This window comes from Pelophylax lessonae (assembly GCF_965119305.1).
Source record: "Pelophylax lessonae genome assembly, chromosome: 9".
In the NCBI taxonomy this organism is placed as follows: Eukaryota; Metazoa; Chordata; class Amphibia; order Anura; family Ranidae; genus Pelophylax; species Pelophylax lessonae.
This window is the reverse complement of record NC_138776.1, coordinates 203,696,997-203,724,226: the sequence shown is the minus strand read 5'-3', so window position 1 is coordinate 203,724,226 and position 27,230 is coordinate 203,696,997. Positions and strand designations below refer to the sequence as shown.

Below are 27,230 nucleotides of genomic sequence, written 5' to 3'. Positions count from 1 at the left end.
TACCGGAGGTATTCTCTCCTCAGGATATTCCGGCTGTGGAGGATCACCTTTCCGTCCTACGTGCTTCTTGGGTACAGATCCAGAGGTCCCTTGAGGTCTCTGCGCAGCGCCAGAGACTCCAGGCTGATCGCAGACGAGCGCCTGCTCCTTCCTACCAGGCCGGAGACCGTGTATGGTTGTCCACCCGCAACCTCAACCTTCGAGTGCCCACACCCAAGCTGGCGCCTCGCTTTGTTGGTCCCTTCCGAGTGCTTCGCAGGGTAAACCCGGTAGCCTATGCCCTTGCGCTTCCTCCTGGCATGCGGATCTCCAACGTGTTTCATGTCTCCCTGTTGAAGCCACTGGTGTGTAATCGTTTCACTTCCTCGGTTCCTCGGCCTCATCCGGTCCGAGTGGGCAATCGTGAGGAGTATGAGGTGAGCAATATCCTGGACTCACGCCTGGTCCGCGGTCGGGTGCAGTTTTTGGTTCATTGGCGTGGTTATGGTCCAGAGGAGCGTTCCTGGGTTCCCTCCGCTGATGTCCATGCTCCTGCCTTGCTCCGAGCCTTCCACGCACGCTTCCCTCAGAAACCGTTCTTTACTCCGCGGAGGAGGGGCCCTTGAGGGGGAGGTACTGTCATGGTCTTACCTTCTTGCTGCTCTCCTTCGTTTGACATGTGCTGGCGGCCATCTTGGTTTCTGGGTTTCTTGTAGCCTCCCACCCTGCGGCTCCTCCTTCCCACTGGGAGGAGCTGGATGCCTAGCTCATATATATAGGAGGTCTGTGGCTTCAGTTCCCTGCTTGGTCCTCCTGTGTTCACATGCTTCTAAGACTGCTGCTGCTTCTGGTTCCTGTTCCTGGCTTCGTCTGACTACCCTGCTGGTTCCTGATCCTGGCTTCGTCTGACTACCCTGCTGGTTCCTGTTCCTGGCTTCGTCTGACTACCCTGCTGGTTCCTGACCCCTGGCTTCGCAAAAGACTCTGCATCAGTTTCGCCATCCGTTTGGACTTTTGCTTTACAGCTTGTTTTTTAATAAAGCTTTCTATTTTCACTTATCTGTTGTTGTACGTCTGGTTCATGGTTCCGTGACAGCACTGCTCATCGCCTGTCCAATACAGTCCCAACAGTGAAGCATGGTGGTGGCAGCATCATGCTGTGGGGGTGTTTTTCAGCTGCAGGGACAGGACGACTGGTTGCAATCGAGGGAAAGATGAATGCGGCCAAGTACAGGGATATCCTGGACAAAAACCTTCTCCAGAGTGCTCTGGACCTCAGACTGGACCGAAGGTTTACCTTCCAACAAGACAATGACCCTAAGCACACAGCTAAAATAAAGAAGGAGTGGCTTCACAACAACTCCGTGACTGTTCTTAAATGGCCCAGCCAGAGCCCTGACTTAAACCCAATTGAGCATCTCTGGAGAGACCTAAACATGGCTGTCCACCAACGTTTACCATCCAACCTGACAGAACTGGAGAGGATCTGCAAGGAGGAATGGCAGAGGATCCCCAAATCCAGGTGTGAAAGACTTGTTGCATCTTTCCCAAAAAGACTCCTGGCTGTATTAGATCAAAAGGGGGCTTCTACTAAATACTGAGCAAAGGGTCTGAATACTTAGGACCATGTGATATTTCAGTTTTTCTTTTTTAATAAATCTGCAACAATGTCAACAATTCTGTGTTTTTCGGTCAGTATGGGGTGCTATGTGTACATTCATGAGGAAGAAGAATGAACCTAAATGATTTTAGCAAATGGCTGCAATATAACAAAGAGTGAAAAATTTAAGGGGGTCTGAATACTTTCTGTACCCACTGTATTAAGATAAAAGAAAATTCTGCATTTACAATCCCTTTAAAGTGCTCTTTTTAGACAGGGGATAATGAACTATCCTTCCAGAAGCATGGCTTAGTTTCAAAGGTAAGTCCCAGCTTAAAAAAAAAAACTGAAACCTTTTGTACCTGTAAGGGAGATAAAATTCCGTGCTTATGGATATAATTAAGGCTGCAGCCTACCCCAAAATATAGTCCAAATGGACTATATCATATAATGTAAAAGAGAACGAGGTAAAATGGCGCTGCCTATTAAAATTGATATATATATTAGTGTGGAAGGGGTTAAATAACTGATAAAAATACTACTAAGTGATATAAAATACTGTGAATAAAAATATATATAGTGAAAGGGATTGTATGTCAAAAATGTGTAATTGTACAACGTGGTAAATAAAGATTATAAAATCGTGATATAAGAGATTAATACCCAAACATGAATATAAAATCAAGCATAAAATATACACTTAAATCGTGGGTATAAAGTGATATGTGCAATAAATACAATATCAAAGTGCTAAAGTGATAATAACCAGTGGAAACACCAAAATCCGTTGTGGTATATATCAATATAAACTCAAAAAAACTTTTGGACTGTGTTTGGACTTTTTTGAGTTTATATTGATATATACCACAACGGATTTTGGTGTTTCCACTGGTTATTATCACTTTAGCACTTTGATATTGTATTTATTGCACATATCACTTTATACCCACGATTTAAGTGTATATTTTATGCTTGATTTTATATTCATGTTTGGGTATTAATCTCTTATATCACGATTTTATAATCTTTATTTACCACGTTGTACAATTACACATTTTTGACATACAATCCATTTCACTATATATATTTTTATTCACAGTATTTTTTATCACTTAGTAGTATTTTTATCAGTTATTTAACCCCTTCCACACTAATATATTTATATCAATTTTAATAGGCTGCGCCATTTTACCTCGTTCTCTTTTACTTTTGTACCTGTAGTACCCTCCTAAATAGGTTGCTAGGAAAGCTAGGTAAATGTAGTTCTTTTTGCTACACTGTTATTAGTGCAACAGTATGTGGTTGCTTTGGGCTATTCTGGTCTTCACTGGCTGAATGTTTGATTGTTTCTACCTGCCTTCTGGAGAATTCTAGAATGTAATGGTCTGGAAAGGCAAATCAGCAACTTAAATATTTACAGTATGTTGTCTCAGTCAATCCCTGGGGAAGGGTGCCCAGAAGGTGGCTGGGGTAGTGCATAAATAGTTTGGAGCCTGAGGCTTACAGGAGCTCATCAAGGTCCCAGCTAGGCCAGAGATGGGGGCCTACTTTTCTGAAAATAGCTGGAGCTAATCTTGAGAGTTCACTGGAGAAATGTCTGTCTGAGATTGGAACCATCCAGGGATGTTGTGAGTACAGAGTGTAGGATCCTATCCTTTGCTGCTACTATCCTCTGCGCATCAGTGTAGGATCGGTTCCTGTATATGCCGCCTCTGCTACCCCTTCCGTCCAATAGAAAACAGAATCTGACAGGGAGGCTGCACAGGTTGAAGTTGCTACACTAGAAGTTGGGGCTGTGGTAAAAACATGTCTTAACTATGGGGTTTTACCCCTCAAACCCCAATTGTAAATGAACCCTTACTGCCCTGAGCCCCGTATAAGGCCCCTTTCACACAGGGTGGAATCTGCTTGCTCAGCATTGTCCACTGATCCCCTGCTGAGCAGAGCGGAGTGGGCAGATGACAGGCCTGTGTCTCTGCATATGGGGACATATGGATATGGATTCTGCCCTCTGATCCGATCTGCTCAGAATGGAAAGGGGAATGGATCCCCTTCTGTTTTGTTTTTAGCTCATTGAATTGGAGGTAGGTGGGTGTAAATGGACAAAAGTCCATTTACATCTGCCACTCCATAGGGGTGAATGGAGGGTCTGATCGGGTTCGCCTGAAAAACAGATAGGCCTACCCGATCGGACCAATCGTGTGAAAGGGGACTAAGGCTGCCTTCACCCTGCTGCACTGCAGCTTACTCACACTGCAGGTGCAAAGCAGTGTATCTGTAGTTTCCTGGGGATTATATGCACTTTGCCATACACTTACTTCTATTATATCTTGCAGGTGTGGTACACTTTGTGAAAGCGCACCAAAATTCCTGCATTCATGAGTTTTTGTGCACTTTCAGAAAGCTCACCAAACTCCCCAGATATAATAGAAGTCTATGTCTCAGTGCAGGTAACCCACAGGTGCACTGCACTGCACCTGCATATCAATGTGAAAGCAACAGAACAATTACTCATACTGTACATACCCATTGCAAAACTCAAATAAATATAAATATAAATATAAATGGCCATTGCCGACCTTTTATGTTTCGCTTTCACTTGTTTTCACTCTGCAGGGCACTGCTGGCATCATTGTTGTAGATGGAGCGTTAGAGGCAGAAAGCGGCTGCAGCACCGGCTCTTGTCCAAGGCTGTGAAACCAAATCATGTTACCTGGGACAGCAGCCGGCACTATATAGGAAGCATCCTCTAATGTGGCTCCTACTACCACTGCAGCTGCTTGCTTCCTTTGGTGCCACTCCATAGACAACACTGATGCTCTGGAATGGCGGCTCGGCAACTTGCGATCTGAGCTTGCTGACCCACCATCCCAGAGCAGGAGGTGGTGGGCAGTTCAGAGGGCTACCAGTTGGGCACCCATGCTGTACAGTGTTGCTGGAATATTCCACTGCTCCCTGCACCCCATCCGAGTTCAAATTTACAGTAAAGCATCAAAAGAACAACCCCTAAACTATTCATTGAGCCAAACAGAGTGACTATTGCTGTGTACCTGGCTGCCTGTACAAAAATTGGTGGAAAGAACCTGTGTCTTTTGGGGAAAAACACTACATACCTGCTCTAAGGACATGCACTTAGATCATGACAGGTTCACTTAATTTTTTGCCTGAAAACAAAACTATGTATATATATATATATATATATATATATATATATATATATATATATATATATATATATATATATATGTATATGTATATAAATATATATATGTATATGTATATAAATATATATATGTATATGTATATAAATATATATATGTATATGTATATATATATATGTATATGTATATATATATATATATATATATATATATATATATATATATATGTATATATATACATATATAGTGCCTTGCGAAAGTATTCGGCCACCTTGAACTTTGCGACCTTTTGCCACATTTCAGGCTTCAAACATAAAGATATAAAACTGTAATTTTTTGTGAAGAATCAACAACAAGTGGGACACAATCAAGAAGTGAAACGAAATTTATTGGATATTTCAAACTTTGTTAACAAATAAAAAACTGAAAAATTGGGCATGCAAAATTATTCAGCCCCTTTACTTTCAGTGCAGCAAACTCTCTTAAGAAGTTCAGTGAGGATCTCTGAGTCCCCGTTCACACTGGGGCGACCTGTGAGACGACCTGGTCGCCTCACAGGTCGCCGTAGGTCGCCTTCCATAGAGAAGCTGCGGATCGCTCCGACTTAGAAAAAGGGTCCAGAGCTTCTTTGGGGCGACTCGGAGAGACCGTCATAGACTTCAATGTTATGAAGTCCGTGCCGGCCGCTCTGAGGTCGCGGCGCGCTGCTCGCACCGCGACCTCTGAGGTCGCCCTGGGAAGTCGGATCGCCCCAGTGTGAACGGGGCCTGAATGATCCAATGTTGACCTAAATGACTAATGATGATAAATAGAATCCACCTGTGTGTAATCAAGTCTCCGTAAAAATGCACCTGCACTGTGATAGTCTCAGAGGTCCGTTTAAAGCGCAGAGAGCATCATGAAGAACAAGGAACACACCAGGCAGGTCCGAGATACTGTTGTGGAGAAGTTTAAAGCCAGATTTGGATACAAAAAGATTTCTCAAGCTTTAAACATCCCAAGGAGCACTGTGCAAGTGATAATATTGAAATGGAAGGAGTATCAGACCACTGCAAATCTACGAAGACCTGGCCGTCCCTCTAAACTTTCAGCTCATACAAGGAGAAGACTGATCAGAGATGCAGCCAAGAGGCCCATGATCACTCTGGATGAACTGCAGAGATCTACAGCTGAGGTGGGAGACTCTGTCCATAGGACAACAATCAGTCGTACACTGCACAAATCTGGCCTTTATGGAAGAGTGGCAAGAAGAAAGCCATTTCTTAAAGATATCCATAAAAAGTGTCATTTAAAGTTTGCCACAAGCCACCTGGGAGACACACCAAACATGTGGAAGAAGGTGCTCTGGTCAGATGACACCAAAATTGAACTTTTTGTCAACAATGCAAAACGTTATGTTTGCCGTAAAAGCAACACAGCTCATCACCCTGAACACACCATCCCCACTGTCAAACATGGTGGTGGCAGCATCATGGTTTGGGCCTGCTTTTCTTCAGCAGGGACAGGGAAGATGGATAAAATTGATGGGAAGATGGATGGAGCCAAATACAGGACCATTCTGGAAGAAAACCTTATGGAGTCTGCAAAAGACCTGAGACTGGGACGGAGATTTGTCTTCCAACAAGACAATGATCCAAAACATAAAGCAAAATCTACAATGGAATGGTTCACAAACAAACATATCCAGGTGTTAGAATGGCCAAATCAAAGTCCAGACCTGAATCCAATCGAGAATCTGTGGAAAGAACTGAAAACTGCTGTTCACAAACGCTCTCCATCCAACCTCACTGAGCTCGAGCTGTTTTGCAAGGTGGAATGGGCAAGAATTTCAGTCTCTCAATGTGCAAAACTGATAGAGACATACCCCAAGCGACTTACAGCTGTAATCGCAGCAAAAGGTGGCGCTACAAAGTATTAACTTAAGGGGGCTGAATAATTTTGCATGCCCAATTTTTCAGTTTTTTATTTGTTAAAAAAGTTTGAAATATTTTGTTCCACTTCATGATTATATGATTCATATATATATATATATATATATATATATATATATATATATATATATATATATATATATATATATATATTATTACTAAATATTTATATTTCACCATGCATTACTCTTTTTGTCACTTTTCCACATGCCATCTCTAGGGTGGATGTTAGGGATGTTAGTATTCATTACCTTCATGGGACTGTAACAAAAATTTGGCAAAAAGCATACATTAATAAAACTTCTCAGTGCATTCATTAAAGATTCATGATTCACTATGAATGCTTAAATGCTGCTCTATGCCAAGCACACATTTAGTGTTTAAGCAGGCTGTATTTATGTAATGGGTTTTACAGTGTTTCCAGATAGGTCTGCTTGAAAACAGAAACTAAGAATTTTTTTTTAACACAAGTTGTAAATTAAGGACAGATATAGTAAATCATACCCATTTCCTTTTTTTTTTTATTGCAGAAAGTGCCAAGGAAGCTTTAAGTAAGACCATGGTTGTTGAGCAGCTGGTAAAGCAGCTGAAGAGAGCAGAAACCCATGAAAGAGTTGAAATGATCATTGAGGTTCTCCAGATGCTGGCAGAGAATGGTATGTATGCGTATCACAATCATTCTAATGTAACAAACTCTCCAGTTCTGGAGCTTAGCGTCTGTGTAATGAGTAGAGAAATTCAGCTGGCTGAATTGGGTCCAGTGGGAAGCCATGTGCATCAGGACAGAACAAGATGGGATGGATGGATGTGTACAAGGCTCATCCTTGTGAAGACAGTAAGAATTTTACAGAGACTGGAAATAGCAGACATCTGTTTGAAAGCGCCGTTATGTTTTGATAGCCAGATGGGACAGAACAATCACAATGTGTTTCAGGCTTTTATGGAATCCATCAGTCCTTTGCCATTGACTTGAGTGTCAAGGTAAAAGTGACCAGGACAAGTGTACAAATGAGCTGTAAAGCGATTGCTTAGATGTCGCCTAAGGACTAACAAGGACATTTTCTTCAACTGTGGAATCTTCAAATAGTTATATATATTGTGAATCCATCACTTGGTCAGGGAAGAGGGGAATTTTTTATAAACAGCATAATATATTAATTTAGCTAAAGAGCAGCAAGCAACTGTGTACTGTGATGCATATAAATTATGCAACAGTAATTCAACAAAGCCATAGGATTTGTATTTAACAGCTGAAAAGTAAATCTTAAGTTGTATACACAGTGCATAGGCTGTCTCTTCGGTGATTTCGTTTTTCACTCAGGCATTTCTTTTGGTGCCTCTGACCAGCCAGTCTACTTTGTCAGTAATCTAAAAAACACTGCTTGTAATGCAGGATAAAAATTTCCAAACACACCCACTGCAATTTATTGCTGGCTTTTACAAGCAGGACAATTGTTGAGAAAATATGTGGGGTATTCCATAAGCCACCAGTTTGATTAAAAATGCAATGGAAATTAGAATGTCATTGGTGATACAAGGAGGATATAGAGAAGAAGGTATACCATGCAAGCTTCAAAAAGTTCACTCTTAGTAACCATAGGGTGGATTTACTAACACAGGAAAGTAAAAAATCCGGTGCCGCTCTGCATAGAAACCAATCAGCTTCCATTTTTTTTTGTCAAAGTTTAATTAAACAAGCTGAAGTTAGAAGGTGATTGGCTACCATGCACAGCTACACCAGATTTTGCACTCTTCGGTTTTATAAAATCAACCCCATTGTGAGGTGTGCTCTGAATTCTTGCTGTAGCACTACCCCATAGGGGCTGTTCAGTATAGATCTAACTTGGGTCTCCCTCTGTTTATCCTGTTGCCAGATACCGGGTATTTTAACACACTGTCAGGTGCACACACACTCTTTTGCTCGTTGTCTCCAATGACGAGTCCAGGGGATTTGTTTTTGGTGTTTTATATGGAGAACTTGGATAGAAGAAGGGATTAGTGGGATACTCCACAACTCTCACTTGGCCTCACTTAGTGAAACTAAATTGCAGATCTTCTGTTGAACCATTCTGCACTTGCATGGGAAGAATAAGTCCTTTGCTTGTGTTAGCAGCAGGCTCAGTAAACCCTGTATCTTCAGGACACTAGTCAATATCCCCTTTAGCTTACACCCAGCCCGCTGACTTTCTAGCACCAAGAGGGGGATTTTAAGAGCAACAGTCTCTAGGATCCCAGTGGGAATTCCGTTTTAACAAGGCCCTGATTGCAGGTCACATTCCTCTATGATACCAGACGAGATCCATGGACATCCTCCCTCAGTCAGCCCTCAAAAGAGTCCCTGGGTTTCAGCATTTCTGATTCTTGCCCTCAGGTCAACCACCTGAGGCCACATGGCAGCCTGTGCTGGGGAGAGGCAGCAGCTCCCTCCCCACCTGGTCTCCGCTCTTCAGCCGAAGACCAGGAGCCCCAAGTGCATCTCAGACATAAGTACAGTCACCCAGCATGCATCAGGGCACCTCCCGTGCCTATTGGCCAGGACTGTACAGATATTTCCTGCTCTCATCTGCATGGTTTCCTCCCACTGTCCAATACACTCTATCACTATTGGATCAGTGTGAAACATCAAGCCAGGATGAGCAGCATCAGAGCACACTGGGCAGGTTCTATCTAACAATCACAGCTCTCTGTAAAGCAGACAGCTCCTAGATTTACCTGACTGTCTCCCTGTTAGGCAGAGAAATCAAAAGCTATATACACCTACACTAGCACCTATCTAGGAGGGTGCTACATTGCTGTTGTGGATTACAGGGTGTGAATACAGAGTTCAAGCCCAGGGTTTGTCTGCTCTTGTGCTTCTTTTCTTTCCATGGTTCAGTTTTAGATATCAAAATTGTCTTCAAAAAGCCACTGTCGCTCCCCTCAGTATGTTGTCTACTCTGTCACCTGTCTATGATATCCCAGCAGCCTCCTTGGTATTTTGTAGATCTGCTTTTGTTGCTGGAGGTTGCCGAAGTGTTTTTTCTGTCTATGTCAGGTACATTGTGTGCCATTACCTTCTGACCTGACCTTCTTCTGTACTACTTGTCTGGTCTTTTGGATCTTTGTGTCCACCTTGTCTTCTGTCTTTGTGTTTTCTGGTCAGTGTTATTTGTCCTGTACCACTTCTTCTTATGATCTTCTTGTGTTTCAGACTCTGCTCTTGTGTGTATACTCTGCTTCTGCCTCCATCCTCTGTGCTTTGCATAGCACCAGTTGTCTGGCATGTTTCTAGTTTAGTGTTCTTTGTTGCTCTTGGTTAAATATCCTTCTCTTCCATCCTACTTTCCTGCATTGGTGCATCTTGTTGAACCCCATAGTTTTACTTGTACCCTTTTTGTATGTTTGATTTTTCTTGGCCCCTTGTCACATACCTGGACGGAGGCCGAAGTACTAAGAGGGCTACCTTTGCGGCTAAGTGCAGAGCTCCCCTTGAAGGTGGTACAGGGAATGCAGTGCCCAAAGAAGCACAGGTTGCCAGATGTAGTAGTCTAGAGAGCTGATCAGCGGATGGTAGCAGGAACAAGCGGGATGCACTGTTGGGCAGAAGGCCCTCTAAAGTTCCAGGCTTACTCGGCAGAAGGGCAAACAGGAAGCGGTACTAGAAGCCAGGCCAGGGGTCATGCATGGAGGATCGGTCAGTAGCAGAGGCAAATAGCAGGAACTGGAACAAGCCGGGATCATACACAGGTAGTCAGATAGCAGCAGTATCAGTAATACAAGCTGAGGTCACACACAGGTGATCAGGCAGCAGTGGAGTCGGAAGAACAAGCCAGGGGTCAGAACCAGGAATGCAGATAAGACAGGTCAGAGGCAAGCTGCATTGGTAACAGGAAATCCAAGATCAGAACACACAGGAGCATAGGGACACGGGGTAGCTGAGGATCATCCAACAATCTGTTAAGCAGAGCAGCTGTCTTTTATAGGCCAGTGGGCGCTAGCATCTATTCTGTTCATGGCACCGCCACTCACATGTTTACGTCAATATGCACAATAGTGACCATGCCGAGTATTGAATGCCAATTCTCCTTTGGTCATTCTCCTGACACCCCTTGGTTATGTAATAGGCTAGTTACCTTACCAAACCAGAAACTTCAGTAGGCTTTGAGAATGTACCAGACCAATGCTATCATGATGTACAGGTTCCTTCAAGATTTTTTAAATTTGCTGTACCAATCTCTTTAAGTTCAGCATTTTCTGATGAAGGAGCCATTAGAATTTCCAAAACATGTTGGATTTAAATAGAAAACTACAAACAAACTGGATTTGAACACAAATATAAGTCTAGTACTTCTTTCTCTATACCTATAGTCATAATATTACTTACATTACAAATATAATTCTAGTACTCCTCTCTCTATACCTTTAGTCATATTATTACTAGATACAAGATGAGGCCCCTGTAGAGCGGAGAGGTGCTTAGTAAAAACTTCCACACTAGACAACATACCCATTGTACAACATTCCTAGAGTAAAAGATAAAATAAAGGAAGCCAGCCCAGCAATAGGTGCCAGTTTAACAGCCATGCCCATTGTAGAGTCAAACAAGAAAAAGAACGTGTAACCAGGAAAATTTAGCTCTAAATGCATCCTCACTTGGGTGTACGTTTCAAAGCTTCTGTTCCAGTAATGGAAATTGTGCAAATCTACAACTTCTTCACTGTGTACCATGAAACATGACACACGCAAAGGCACAGATTATCTCCTCAATATACTGTAAGGTGGGTTCTAGCTTGCTTCATTCTAAACGTCTTGTAACAACGTAAATCTCTTATTTAGAACCTCTTAAGATACAGCTGGTGGATGCTTCTGTCCAGGAGACACTTTGTGATATCCTGCAAAGGCTACAAGACAGCTCTCAGACAGAGGACATGTGTACAATGAAGTCATCATCAGACCTTATTGTGTCCCTGCTTCTTGGTGGTAAGCGTATTTCATTTTTCTAATGAACGTATAGTGAAATGTTATACATGTCATTAAGAAATATATAAAAGACCCATACACAAATCTTCCATTACTTTAATAATTATTGCATGCTAAATTAATTGCTTTCAAGGCACTTTGGATTGGATATCATAGGCTTAGATAGTGTTTAGTGTAGTGGGACAGTTCTTTTAAGTAGTACTCCAGCCAGAACCTTTTCTTACTTTTCTGTGAGGGTAACGGTAGAACTCCTGTGCAGTTAGTGTTGCATAGAGTATTGTTTTGAATAAAAGAAGTGATAGAACTGGAGCAAAATGAGAGCCACTTTTCAGCTTTATGATGCCAGTCACTCGTGACAACGTTCTCCTTTCCAGTAATGGAAAATGTGATCCCATACAGAGCTCTGGACACAATATTTAACTATACTGATTAGATTTGATCTATTTCTTGAAGAAGTCTAATAATGCAGTTACGGTATGTATTAAAACTACATTATATTTTTATTAACCACTTGCCGACCGCCGCCCAACTATATACGGCAGCGGTCAGCCCCTCCCAGGCAAAGTGACGTTCCGATACGTCACTAGCCTGGGAGCCAATAGGGGGCGAGCGCGCGCCGCCGGAGGCGCGTTCCCGTCCCCACTCATTCCCTAAGAAGCCCGCGCGTGTGACCGGCGGACCCAATGTCCGCCGGTCACTCGCGATCGTCGGGTGGAGAGGGAGAAAGGCAGGCGGCTAATGTAAACAAAGCCGTCTGTCATTCTCCCCTGTGTAAAAGCACAGATCATACGGTCCTGCTATGTAGGACCGTTGATCTCTGCTGTTACACACACAGCCACATCCAATCACAGTTAGAAGCATGCCCCTAGGGACACACTTAACCCCTCCCTCTCCAATAAAGTTAACCCCTTCCCTCCCAGTGTCATTTTTACAGTAACAGTGCATATGTATAGCACTGATTACTGTAGTAATGTCACTGGTACCCCCAAAAGTGTCAAAAATGTCAGTCAAGGGTCGGATCTGTCCACCGCAATGTCGCAGTCCCGCAAAAAAAATCGCAGATCGCCGCCATTACTCATTAAAAAAAAAACAACAAAAATGACAAAAATCTTTCCCTTAGTTAGTAAACGCAATAACTTTTGCTCAAACTAATCAAAATACGCTTTTTGCGATTTTTTTTTTACCAAACATATGTAGCAGAAAACAAATTGGCCTAAAATGATAAAAAATGTTGATTTTTACATTTTTTGGGGGGGGAATTTCATATAAAAGAATGTGAAAAATATTGTTATTTTTGCAAAATTGTGGCTCTTTTTTTGTTTAGGTCCGGTTCACATTTATGCGATGCGGGAAGGCTGCGAATCCGCAGCCTGTTCCCTCATCGACCACGCACCCCCGGCAGTTCACACTGCCATATGCGATACGCTGGGGGTGTCAATGTAATCTTAACGACACCCCCAGTTTGATCGCATATCGCAGTGCGATCGTGCAGTTCGCACAGGATCGGATCGCACAAGTGTGAACCGCTGTGCGATCCAATCCTGATGCGGCTGCCAAAAAGGGTCCCTGTGCGTGTTTGCTGCGGCTGCGGTGCGCATTTAGCCATACAAACTGTATGGCTAAACTCGCACCGCACAGCCGATCGCATGTAATGTCGGAGCAGTGCGCTCCGACATTACATGCGAACCCCGCACACGCACAAGTGTGAACCGGGGCTTATAGCACATGATCAAAAAAATCGCACAGGTGAGCAAATACAACTAAAAGAAAGCTCTGTTTGTGGGAAAAAAAGGACGTCAATTTCATTTGGGTACAGCGTCGCACGACCGCATAATTGTCCGTTAAAGTCACGCAGTGCCGAATCGCAAAATACCCCCTGGTCAGGAAGGGGGTAAAATCTTCCGGTGCTTAAGTGGCTTAAAAACAACTAAAGAGACACCCAGTGGCTGCCTCTGTCCCACCCCAATGACCCGCTACTCACCTTACTACCACCCCTCTGATTCCTACCTACAATCCCTATAGCAGAGAAAAGTCCGGTCAGCATCCTGAGTGGTCTGCATAACTCTCAGGAGTAAATGAACAGAAATCCAAATCCTTTAGCAGGTAAAACACCTCCCATATATTTATTCCAAGTGTGTATTTTGCAGTTTACCTGGAGTTCAGCTTTAAGACTACTAGGAATCCATGGATACCCATATTAACTCTGCCATTAAGATCTTACACCCACACTCACAAAGATTTGATCCAGAAATCTTCAACACTACTAATTAAATGGTCAGAAATCTAACATAGCTGTCTGAATAACACATATATTTATTTTTTCATTGATCATAATTACTGCCTAACCAAATCAATCTGTAGTCCCACTAGGCTGACCCACAAAAGGGTTTTTTCTTTGATTCACAGCCTGATGTGGCATTGCCTGTCTAAATGAAATAAAATGAAGTTTCTTTAATTTATTTAACTATAGCTGTTACCAGGGTTTCTCAGCCAAAGTTATCAGAAATAAGTAAATACGGACAACAGTTTGGGTGGGAGACATTCTCTTTATTGGAGTCAACTTTAAGAGCAGCAAGACTCGAGGCAAGGATTCTGACACCCAAGCTAGAGAGGTGTGAGATGTAAAACTTTCCTGTATTTATTTTTTTATATATTAGGTGGTTTTGTACCATGTATTACCTACCTCTTCTTACCATTAGTATATTCTGTATGCGAAGTATTATGCATGTAGGAGTAAAATGTAGTGTTTTCTCTAGTCTTTATGTAAAGCAGAACTAAGGTCTAATGATAACAAAAATACTGTTAGCAGGATTGCTTTTTATAGTAGAAAAGCATGCCTGCCTCTACAGTGTTCTGTAGACTGTACACTGAGTTGTGCATGTAGGGCTGCTGATAAAGAAGTACAGCCAGCCCTCTTGTGCTGGGCCTGGGCCCCATCAGTTCAAAAGGGGGGCCCAGACACAGAAGGGGTATAGTGCCTTATTGCTGATACCTGTGAGTCTTGTGGATCCCCCTGCAGCATTGCCAACTTCTACTCCTCTTCCTCCTTCCAGTTGCGCTGCATCGGGATTAGTTCAAGGAACTGTGCCCCTTCCACCTTCTGTCTGACCCCCCCCCACAGCACTGCTGGCTTCCCTCCTCTCCCACCAGCTGTTGGGGGCACACACTGATCGCTCCTGTGTCCATTCATCACTGAAGCATTTTAAACTGTGTTTACTATACTTCAGTTTGTGAATAATCAGCTTCCCATTTATTCACTGCCCAGTGCAGCTGAGGCTGCAGAGAAAGGGACTGATAAACCTATGTCCTTAGTCCCTTTCTCTGTCTCAAATGTGAGACATCAGGAATTAAAATCCCTGATATTTCACCAAATGCCCCCAACAGGGCAGTTAAAAAAATTTAAAGGAAAAAATAAACGAGTAAAAAATAAAAAGTCTAAGAAAAAATTCTAAAAAAATAATTAAAAAAAAAATTAAAGCCTTTTTAAAATGTGCTTTGATCCATGAAGAGCAATCCACCTGCTTTAATCCTGTGGTTGCAGGGCAGTGCCATTCAAATTAATGGGTCTTGATTAATGAGGGTATCATTTCTGCCATGGCTGCAAAACCTAGCAATGGGTCGTGAAATTTTAGTGAAAATATAATTAGATATTTTTTATAAAGTGGGGCCCTGTCAGGTAGGCTGTTTCTAATAGAAGCCCTGTGTGCATGCACAGCTCAGTTACATGTCAGCACAGTGTATGTGTGCCAGTATCAATGCACTCCTGTGCATGCGTGCAAGTGATGTCATCAACTGATCAAGATGGTCGATGAGCAGCATCCAGAAGACGACAGGGAGAAGATGCTGGCGAGGGAGTGTCTTCCAACCAAAAGTTTTCTTTTGGAATTTGGATAGAGTAGGAAATGCTGTCTGTAATCCACTGGAGAGACCCAACGTGAAGTGAAATCTCTTTAGGGTAGGGGAAATTTCCTCTTAGACAAATGTTTCTAGAAGAAGAGTTCTTATTCTAAGATAATCCTTATATTTCTGCTCTGGTGGCAATTGTAACATTTTGGATTTCTGATATTTTGCTTTCCCAGTCACAATGGGCATCAGGACGAAAAAGAGAGGTTGACTCTCCCCTGGAATAAAACAGTAATAAAAAATTCACAGGGTCCTAACGCCTATAGTTAAACTCTGGTTTGATTTTTTTTTTTGTTGAAGCACGTGTTCTGAACTAAAAAAAAATATTTTCTATTGCTTTCCACCTCCAATTCTCCAAATTCCTTTTATTTTGTTACTGTGATACGGCTTCCTATTGAGGGATGACTACGTTCGCTTTCCATGGTCTCACTGTATGAAGGGACATAGCCACCCTCTTCTTGCTCACTCCTGAGATGGACTATGGACCACACACTATAGGAGGTGTAGTGTGCATAGAGCAGTGTAAATTACAAACAAAGAAAGTGAGGGAAAAAGGTCCAGGAGCTCATGAAAGACTTTACAAGAAATGACAGAAAAACATAGTAAGGAACAATTTCATAAAAAATAAATTACATGACTATTAAGTAGTGGACGTGTGGAATATGTTTGGTGAATATGGATATTATTTATTGTCACTAAAGCCTAAGTTTAGCTAAAATAAAAAACATAATTGGCACAGGTGACATGATCTATAGTTAGTATGATGTGTCCTCTGTCCTGATTCTTCTTCTTTTAGGAGAAATCTACGAGAAGGTGAGCTGTGAGCTAGATAGGGGCAGACCAGTGGATGTGGTGTACCTAGATTTCGCTAAGGCGTTTGATACAGTTCCCCACAAACGCTTAATTTATAAAATAAGGTCTGCAGGGATCGACAGCAGGGTTTGCTCTTGGATACGGAACTGGCTTAAAGGGCGTGTCCAAAGGGTGGTAATAAACAGCGCATACTCAGACTGGTCTGAGGTAGTAAGCGGGGTCCCCCAAGGCTCAGTCCTGGGACCAACCTTGTTCAATTTATTCATAAACAGCATTGAGGACGGGATCAATAGTTCTATATCAGTTTTTGCAGATGACACAAAATTGGGCAGGGCAATAACCGCACAGCATGAAGCAGATATCCTACAGAATGACCTGGACAAAATAACGGAGTGGGCAATGACATGGCAGATGAGGTTTAATGTGGAGAAGTGTAAGGTTTTGCACTTGGGGACTAAAAACATAAAAACACAATACACGTTAGGAGGGGAACCCTTGGGGGAATCAAAAATGGAGAAGGATCTGGGAGTCTTGGTTGATGATAGATTAGGCAACAGCATGCAATGTCAAGCAGCAGCTGCCAAAGCCAGCAGAATATTAGCATGCATAAAGAAAGGGATGTATTCCAGAGATAAGACTATAATCCTTCCACTTTATAAAATTCTGGTCCGACCTCATCTGGAGTATTCTGTCCAGTTCTGGTCGCCAGTCCTCAGAAGGGATGTGTTGGAGCTGGAGAGAGTCCAGAGAAGGGCAACTAAACTGATTAGGGGATTGGAGGACCTTAACTATGAAGAGCGGCTGCAATCGCTCGATTTATTCTCCCTGGAGAAGAGACGCCTGAGGGGGGACATGATAGCAATTTATAAATATCTCAATGGGGATCTCAGCTTAGAAAAAAAGCTGTTCAGTCGAAGGGATTGCATGAGGACAAGAGGGCATACAATGCGATTAGAGGATAAGCGTTTTAACCTCAGGCAACAAGGGGGGTTCTTTACTGTTAGGGCTACAAGATTGTGGAATTCTCTACCACAAGAGGTGGTTTCTGCGGGTAGTATGGTGGCTTTCAAAAGGCTCTTAGACGTACATCTCAAGGATCAGGACATTAAGGGCTATGTGAGATGATTACAGCCACACACACCTACACAGGTTGAACTGGATGGACTATTGTCTTTATTCAACCTCACCTACTATTTAACTATGTAACTATGTAAATCTTCCTCTGACCTACAGCAACCCTCCCCCCCCCCCCCCCAATCCTCAGCTGCCTCCATAACTTTCCAGTGCGGGGATTGACGTTTATATAACTAAAGGACTTTAGGATGTTCTCATCAAGAGAAAAAAGTATTATTAGTGGTAATCAGCATGGGTTCATGAAGGATCATTCTTGCCAAACCAATCTATTAACATGAAGAATTTAGCCATCTAGATAAAGGAAGGTCGGTAGATGTGGTGTATCTGGATTTTGCAAAGGCGTTTGATACAGTCCCCCACAAATGTTTACTTTACAGGTCTTTGGACATGGACCATAGGGTATGTAACTGGATTGAAAACTGGTTACAGGGGCGTGTCCAAAGGGTGGTGATAAATGGCGAGTACTCCGAATAGTCCAGTGTGATAATTGGGGTCCCCCCAGGGATCTGTCCTGGAACCAATTCTGTTTAACTTATTCATACATTATATAGAGGTTGCTATAAATGGTCAATCTCAGTATTTGCGGACGATATAAAGCTAGGCAGCGCAATAACTTCTGTGCAGGATGTGGAAACCTGGCAAGAAGACCTAAACAAAAATCATGGGTTGGGCAACTACATAGCAAATGAGGTTCAATGTTGAAAAAATGTAAGGTAATGCACTTGGGTGCTAAAAATACGAGTGCAAGTTACTCGCTATGGGGGAAACCTCTGGGGGAATCCAGGATGGAAAAGGACCTGGGGGTCCTAGTAGATGACAGGCTCAGCAATGCAATGTCATGCAATACCAAGCTGCTGCAAGCAAAGCCAACAGAATATTGGCATGCATTAAAAAGGGGATTCACTCCAGATATAAAATGATTATTCTTCCTCTTTTCATGACTCAGGTACAGCCGTGTCTTGAATATGCCGTCCAGTTCTGAGCACCAGTACTCAAGAAGGATGTGCTGGAACTGGAAAATGGGCAGAGAAGGGCAACGAAGCCTTTAACATAACAAAGGGACTGGAGGACCTCAGTTATGGGGAAAGACTACAAGCATTGAACTTATTGTGAAGATCCACTCCCTAAGGATGTTCCACTTACCAGACTGCCAGGACCCCCTAGCAATACTGCATGTGGGTCAAACACGCTAAGTCCGGTGTGGAATAGAATCTGTATACTTTGGGCTGGTTAGGAAACAATCCCCCCCATATACGCCAGTAGGATAGAAAACTATATAGAAGGAAAACTCACAATAGCGTATTCCCGTTTGGATAGTTTATTGAGTATAGCAAAAAAGGTAACCCTCCCATTTTTCCAGATAATGCGGCTAGGCAGACTTCCGGGAAGGCAGTGATCGCTCGGGGCTCGCTGGTCCCGACTTGCGTTCCACGGCAACCAGAAGTGACGTATCGGCAAGCGTAAGACCGGAAATTGCGTTGACGCGTTTCCCCCTCCTCCAGGGCGTTTTCACGTCTGTGATAATGCGTTTCGCCCTCCTCCAGGGCGTTATCACGTCTGTGATAACTCCCTGGAGGAGGGTGAAATGCGTTGACACAATTTCCGGGCTTACGCTTGCCGATACGTCACTTCCGGTTGCAGTGGAATGCAAGCCGGGACCAGCGAGCCCCGAGCGATCACCGCCTTCCCGGAAGTCTGCCTGGCCACATTTTGAATGAAACTGCAATAAGCCATTGATTATCTCCTTCAGAAAATGCTGTTTGCCTGGTTTCTTTTGGGTTTTTGACGTCAGTATATTCTGACCTGGTACAGCATGCAATCATAGATCGAATATCGGATCTGCATGGCCAGTTAATTGCATAATAGTCAAGAAAGTAGCATTTGATACAAGGAGCTTCCATGTCTTGTTTGTGCAGAGATTGAGTCATTTCACTGAGCTCCTTATAGTGAATTAACACTACGCAGTATCTAAAATATGAAAGAGCAACATAAACATTTGAAAGTAACATTTAAAAACAACTTATCTGTAATTGCTTTCATCCTTCAGCTCGGCTTTTAATATAAATATCAGCACCATCATCCTGCACACCTGAGACCCAGATTCAGCGAACAGCGGGCGTCTGCTGTCAACTGACATCACAGGGATGACCCAGGCTCTGCAGAATTCTCAACAATAATGTCGAGATCCACCCAGATGCCCGACCGGCACTTAGCTCAGCCTCTCTGCATGCCCCTGAGAGCTTGAGCATGCCACGCATCCCCCCCTCCCCCACCCAGCGCTCCAGTGAGTGCTGGAGGGGCAGAGCAGAGAGGGATGACCAACAATCACCTCCCTCTGCTCAGAGCAGACCCAAGAACAGAGTGATCAGCGCTCTTTGATTGCTCCATTCTTGGTGTAAAGCCAGCAGGGGACAGCTGCAGCTCTGATCGTTGCTGCAGCCATCTAGGTGAGTATAAATGTTTGGGGGGTTTTTTTTATCCTGTACTTCTCTTTTAACCATATTTTATGTCATTGACAGATGAATCCATGCAGAAACTATTTGACAATGGCAAAGGTGTCGTCTACCAAAATATCCAATCTTGGCTGACCTCACGGCACACTCTTCTTCAAATGACAGGTGCACTTGCAATTGCTAACTTTGCAAGAAATGGTAAGTTTTGGCATTAAGATGCAAGAGATTAAACAATGCTATAAAAATCAACTTATTTTACAGATTCGTCAGTCCAGATTCATGAAAATTCCCAAAAGTTTTTTCCTTTAGCAATCAATGAGGCTCCATCTTCATTTGTAGGGATCTGCATCAGGAACTTTGACTGGGCAAAAGGAAGGAAGTGATATTAACCACTTAAGCCCCGGAAGATTTTACCCCCTTCCTGACCAGGGCCTATTTTGCGATTCGGCACTGCGTGAATTTAACGGACAATTGCGCGGTCGTGCGACGCTGTACCCAAACAAATTTGACGTCCTTTTTTTCCCCACAAACAGAGCTTTCTTTTGGTGGTATTTGATCCCCTGTGCGATTTTTACTTTTTGCGCTATAAACAAAACAGGAGCGTCAATTTTGCAAAAATAATATTTTTCACATTTTTTTATATGAAATTCCCCCAAAAAAATGCCCTCACAGGCAGAGCGACGTAGTACTACGTCGCTAGCCTGTAAGGGTCTAGGGAGCGATCGCGCGCCCCCGGAGGCGCGCTCCCGCTCCCGCGCGGTCACGGACCCCCCTGCGCGTGTGACCGATGTCACTCGCGATCGTCAGGTGGAGAGGGAGAAAGGCAGGCGGCTGATGTAAACAAGCCGCCTGTCATTCTTCCCTGTGTAGGAATGGTGATCATACGGTTCTACTCTGTAGGACCGTTGATCACTGTTCCTACACCTCAAGCCACAGCCAATCACAGTTAGAATCACGCCCCTAGGACACACTTAACCTCCATTTTTACAGTAACAGTGCATATGTATAGCACTGTATAGTGTCAAAAATGTCAGTCAAGGGTCCGATCTGTCCACCGCAATGTCGCAGTCCCGCAAAAAAAATCGCAGATCGCCGCCATTACTCGTTAAAAAAAAAAAACAACAAAAATGACAAAAATCTTTCCCTTTGTTAGTAAACGCGATAACTTTTGCGCAAACCAATCAAAATACGCTTTTTGTATATGTAGCATAAAACAAATTGGCCGAAAATGTTAAATAATTTAGATTTTTACATTTTTTTGGGAATTTCATATAAAAAATTTGAAAAATATTGTTATTTTTGCAAAATTGACGCTTTTTTTTTGTTTATAGCGCATATTTAAAAAATCGCACAGGTGATCAAATACCACCAAAAGAAAGCTCTGTTTGTGGGGAAAAAAGGACGCCAAATTCGTTTAGGTACAGCGTTGCACGACCTCGCAATTGTCCGTTAAAATCATGCAGTGCCGAATCTCAAAAAAAACCCTGGTCGGAATGGGGGTAAAATCTTCCGGGGCTTAAGTGGTTAAATCCTCCAGAAGTACAGACACTCCAGAGGAAGATGGTTATTATCCAGAATTAAATAAATGGAATAAATATAAGTGCAGCGCTATTAATAAACACAGTGTATATATCAAATACAATGATAAACTGATAAATTATACAAAAAAAGGTAATTGTGAGAAACACAATCAATAAGGATGCAACAAGGGGGGATAAAGTCCAAAATACTGAAGAGAAAGTCCCAGGTGAAGATAATCATCCAAATCAAACATGGCTGATTGGAAAAAAGCCAACGTGGTACCAATATTTAAAAAGGGGCCGAGATATATCCCGGGTAACTATAGGCCGGTCAGCCTAACATCAGTAGTCTGCAAAATTTTGGAGGGGATGTTAAGGGACCACATTCAAGACTTTAGTAATGAAAACGGTATTATAAGTAGTAATCAGCATGGATTCATGAAAAATCGTTCGTGCCAAACCAATCTATTAACCTTCTACGATGAAGTGAGCTGCCACCTAGATAAAGGAAAGCCTGTGGATGTGGTGTATCTGGACTTTGCAAAGGCCTTTGACACCGTTCCCCACAAACGCTTACTGTACAAACTAAGGAAGGTAGGTATGGACCATAAGGTGAGTACCTGGATAGAGAACTGGATCCAGGGGAGAGTCCAGAGGGTGGTGATTAATGGGGAGTACTCTGATTGGGCGGGTGTGGATAGTGGGGTCCCCCAGGGTTCTGTCCTGGGACCAATCCTGTTTAATTTATTCATGAATGATCTAGAGGAGCGGATATCTAGTACAATCTCAGTATTTGCAGATGATACTAAATTAGGCATGCCAATATCTTCTATGCAGGATGTGGAAATCTTGCAAGCAGACCTGAACAAAATAACGGGGTGGGCAACTACATGGCAGATGAGGTTTAATGTAGAAAAATGTAAAGTAATGCACTTGGGGGCCAGAAACCAGAAAGCAAGCTACTCACTAGGGGGGGAACCTCTGGGTGAGTCTAGGATGGAAAAGGACCTGGGGGTACTGGTAGACAACAGGCTTGGAAGTGGCATGCAATGCCAAGCCACTGCAAGCAAAGCCAACAGAATACTGGGTTGTATAAAAAAGGGGATTCACTCCAGAAATAAAGAGATTATTCTTCCACTCTACAAGACTCTGGTCCGGCCACATCTGAAGTATGCTGTCCAGTTCTGGGCACCGGTCCTCAGGAAGGATGTGCTGGAACTGGAGAAAGTCCAGAGAAGGGCAACAAAAATAATTAGGGGAATGGAGGACATCAGCTATGAGGAAAGACTACAAGCACTGAACCTTTTCTCTCTGGAGAAGAGACGATTGAGGGGGGATATGATATCAATGTACAAATACTGTACTGGAGACCCTAGCATAAGGAACAAACTATTCAGAGAAAGGAGATACAATAAGACACGTGGCCACTCACTTAAACTAGAGGAAAGGCGGTTTAACCTTAAAGTGCGTAAGGGGTTCTTCACTGTAAGAGCGGTAAGGATGTGGAATTCTCTTCCGCAAGCAGTCGTATCAGCAGGGAGCATTGATAGTTTCAAAAAACTATTGGATGGACACCTTAGAGACCACAACATACAGGGGTATACAATGTACGGTTAAAAGCAAACACACACACACATCATAGGTTGAACTGGATGGACTTGTGTCTTTTTTCAGCCTCACTAACTATGTAACTATATAGTGACCCAACACCGATATAATAATAATATGAATGCGCTCACCAGAGGACATGGACCCAAACTTCCTTATAGAAGATGGCTCATATAAAGCAGGTTATGATAACAGGTTTCTCCATACAGCCACAAAATCGCCAGATGGTATAGCCAGGAAGACCAGGACATTCAGCACAGCGGATACCCAGACCATAGAACGTGAAAGAAAATTCCAATATTTGTGTTGACACTGGTACAAGAATAGAGGGGAAATCTTTTTCTTCTTTTAGCAATATGAGGACATAGAGGAAGAGGGATGGAGGGGACCTTCATTTACCACTGTGTATATGTCCATATGTGTGACTCTATAGTAATGGGGGCTGCACAGATAAAAAAAAGGAGGAAATTGAGATCTTAGATAGGAACTGAAACTGGAGCATGCTCAGTAGGTGGTCATTACACTCTACACTAAACTAATGCTTTATTGGTTTTGTGAGTATGCAAACTCTGTTATATAACATGCAATGAGAGTTTTTCATAGACTGGGTTTAATGAAACTGTAAAGTACAGAACATACAGGCAATTGGAGATGTTGTTTCCAACACTGTTGCAGAAGTTTCAACATATGTGTTGGATCTTTCTGTCAATTCATCCCAACCCAACTCAAAGCAGTTTAGGGGACTGTGTTGTTCATTCTGTGGTTTGAAGCCTTTTAACTGGTTCTATCCTTGAAATCGCTGGAAAGTGTGTTTTGGATCATAATCTTACTGTAAAATAATCCCTGATCAACTAAACATAGTGCAGGAGGTATTGCATGGTATAGGTATAGACCACAGTGCATTGCTCTACAATTCCTTTGGTAGACCTCTTGGGTTCCGGGTGCCAGTCACACTGTGCAAGTCACTGACTGCCGATCAAGCAAGCAAGCCCATCACACATCTTCCCTCATGTGAAAACTGGTAGAATAAAGTAAGATGTGCTGTGCTTTCAACAATACTGGTCCATATAGTAAACTTGGTGTAGGGTTTTTCACTTCATATCAGAGAGGAGAAGGGTGCACTCTTTAGGTCTGTAGAAAAATAGATTTAACTTTTGTAGCACTGCCCCCGTAGGGGTTGCTGAGTATGAAGATCTATCTATCTCCCTCTGATTATCCTGTAGTCAGATGACTGAGTATTTTTACACAGTCAGGTGCACACTCAGGCACTCGATATCCGATGATCAGTCCAGGGGATTTGGTTTTTTGTATTTAATGGTAGAACTTGGAAAGGAGAAGGGATTAGTGGGATACTCCAACTTGCACAAAAGAGGAAAACTCTTACTTGGCCTCACTTAATTGAACTGGATAGCAAACCCTCTGCTGAATCATACAGATTTGTATGGAAGAAAATTCCTTTGCTCACTCTGGCAGCAGACTCAATGAACACTGACTCTTCAGGACACTACTCAGTATCCTCTTTAGCTGGCACCTGTCCACTGACTTCCGCTGTGGGCACTGGGATGGAGATGGGTTGCTTGGAAGCTGTCAAGAGGGCAGTAGGAATCTAGAGCTGCATTTTCTGAGTCTATTTTATTCCACAATCCTCTGCTATACCCCTAGAGCACCCAGCCACCAAAGCCCAGGGACCCTCAACTCCTGAAACACCCAGCCCACCTCAGCAATAGAGAGACCTAGCTTCCTTCAAAGCCTTCAAGCCCATCTAAGCCCCAGATCACCTTAGCTTCCTCATAAGACTCTCAACTTACCTAAGCCCCAGAGATCACATCCCCCTGCACAAACACCCCCCCCCCAGTTCTATCCAGCCTCTTCCGCTTTCTTCAAGCCCTAGAGCCCCCCTGCTCTCATCACCCTAACCTCCAGAGACCCCCCCAGCCCCATCCACAGATTGCCAGCATACCTAACCCTCAAAGCACTCCACCTTTTTCTGCAGATTATCAGTTTACCTCAGTCCCAGCCACTATCCTCGGGGCAGCTTCCCAACCCCAGAGCCCTCTAGCTCCTCCACAGATTTCCAGCATACTTTAGCCCCAGATGTCCCCCAGCCCACCTCAGCCCCAGGGACACTTCATCCCTTTCACTGCTTCCCAGTCCTAAAATCCCCCTGCTCTCTCCGTAGCCTACCAAAGCTCCAAAGACCCACGGAGCTTTACAGCCCATGTAAGCCCTAGTTCCTCCCCCAGCAAGCCCCTCCACAGCCTGTCAACCTACTAGAACTCCAAAGCCTTACAGCCTCCACAAAGCTCAACGGGCCATCCAAGCATTGGAGTTTCTCAGTTTCTCTCCTCCATAACACACCTAAAATCTAATGCCTCTGAAACCTCCACCTCAAACTCAACAACCCATCTTAACTCCAGTCCCCCACAACCATTTTCTGAGCTTATCTTCCCAATTCTGCTCCTGAGCCCCCAAAGCCAATTTCAATTCCCGTTCAATTTCCAATTCCCTTAGCCACAGAGCCCTTCTACTTTAACCCAAGAACCCCCTTGCACAGTCCCCTCCCAGAATTTTCCCAAGAGCTATCTAGTCTCTCAACAGCCTCCCAATCGACCTAAGCCCTAAAGTCCCCTCTGCTCCAGCCCACTTCCTTACCCTTATATTGTCAGTGTCCCACAGCCCACTCCACAGGGCATCCCGGAGCCTTCCATCCCCTCCTCAATGCCTCAGCCTACCTCAGTCCCAGAAACTGTAGTCTTAGTTTCTTACTACCCACTCCACAACTTCCAAACAGCCCATCTGCACACCAGTGCTCTAGCCTGCCTCAGTTCCAGAGCCCTACACCCAACCTTATTCCAAAAGCCCCTCAGCCACCTCCAAACTCTTTCAACCTACTTCAGGCCTGAAGCCCCCAACTACCAAGTTCACTTCAGCATTAGTATCCTCTATCCCCCTTTATACCCCCTGCCCAAGTCATGCTCAGGCCCAGGCCCCCTTCACAACTTTCAAAACAACCTCAGCCCTACATACACCCCCCTGCCTCTTCTAAAGCAACCTCAGCCTAAGTCTTTCACCCCCCTTCCCCCCATACTCACAGACATCACACACACATACATGTTTCACAGCTACTCCAACCACTTCTGCTCTAAATCTCATGGCCCTTTTCACAGCCTTCTAGCCAACCGCAATCCCCTAGCCTCCCAGCTTCCCCCCAATCCCCAAGCTTTACAGCCCATTTCAGCACCAGTGCCCCTAGTCAAGCTCAGCTTCAGAGTTCCCAACTTATGTTGGCGGCCCACCAGCCAACATAAGTTCCAGAACCTCCTTCTCAGAGTTCCCAAGCTCAACTCTGCCCCAATGCTCCGCCATCCACCTCTGCCCCAGAGCACCCTCCCCAGCATTCAAGACCCACCTAAGCCCGAGTACCTTTACAGTCCCACAGCCCCAGACCCCTCAGATGCTTACACAGCATTTTAGACCCAGGACCTCTAGCTTTGTGCTTCCCCAGAGCCAACCTCAGCCCTAATTCTGACCCCTCCATGGCCTCCCAAAGCCTTAGCTGAGCCACCTCCCCTTCAATAATCCCAAACTAACCTTAGCCCTATGATTCCCCTAAAACAGCCCATCTCAGCTCCCAGAGCCCTCCAGCTCAGAATCATAGTACCCCGAGCACACCCCTTTCCAAACCTCCAAAAAACCTCTACAGCCTCTCAGGCCACCTCAAGCCCTCTCTGCTCTATTCACATGCTCCAAACCTACCTCATCACCAGATACTCCCAAACCCCATAGTTCTCCAGTGGAATCACAGCCCACCTGAGTCCCATAGGCCCCATGCCTACCTTCCAGTCATCCACTCCCTACCCCCACTCCCAAGCACCACAACCCATTTCAGCTCAAGTTCCCTTGGCTCCAAAGGCCCCAGCTCTACTCATCCCCAGAGCCCCCTCAGACCCCTCCACAGCCTTTCAGCCAACCTTAATGCCAGAGCTCCCATCCCCCTCTGGTGATCTGCAGACCATCTACACTCCAGGGTGTCCAGCCCATTTTAGTTCCAGTTCCTGCCTATTCTCCTCCACAGCCCCTCAGTCCACCTCAGTCCTAGACCCCTCTAGTCCCATCCTAAGCTCAGAGCCATCTAGTGTTCTCAAATCTCTCCAGATTTTTTATTACTG

The 27,230-nt window shown here is 43.9% G+C and overlaps 1 protein-coding gene across 3 annotated transcripts in view; it reads left to right on the top strand.

The window, feature by feature from the left end:
• Window positions 1–27,230, top strand: part of LOC309563838 (rap1 GTPase-GDP dissociation stimulator 1-like) — a 296,711-nt gene that overhangs the window by 207,873 nt on the left and 61,608 nt on the right. For all 3 annotated transcript variants that reach the window (XM_082268470.1, XM_082268469.1, XM_082268471.1), the window contains 3 exons: window positions 7,202–7,327; window positions 11,487–11,630; window positions 20,000–20,131. In XM_082268470.1, the coding sequence (XP_082124596.1) occupies window positions 7,202–7,327; window positions 11,487–11,630; window positions 20,000–20,131 (402 nt within the window). The remainder of the gene's footprint in view (window positions 1–7,201; window positions 7,328–11,486; window positions 11,631–19,999; window positions 20,132–27,230) is intronic.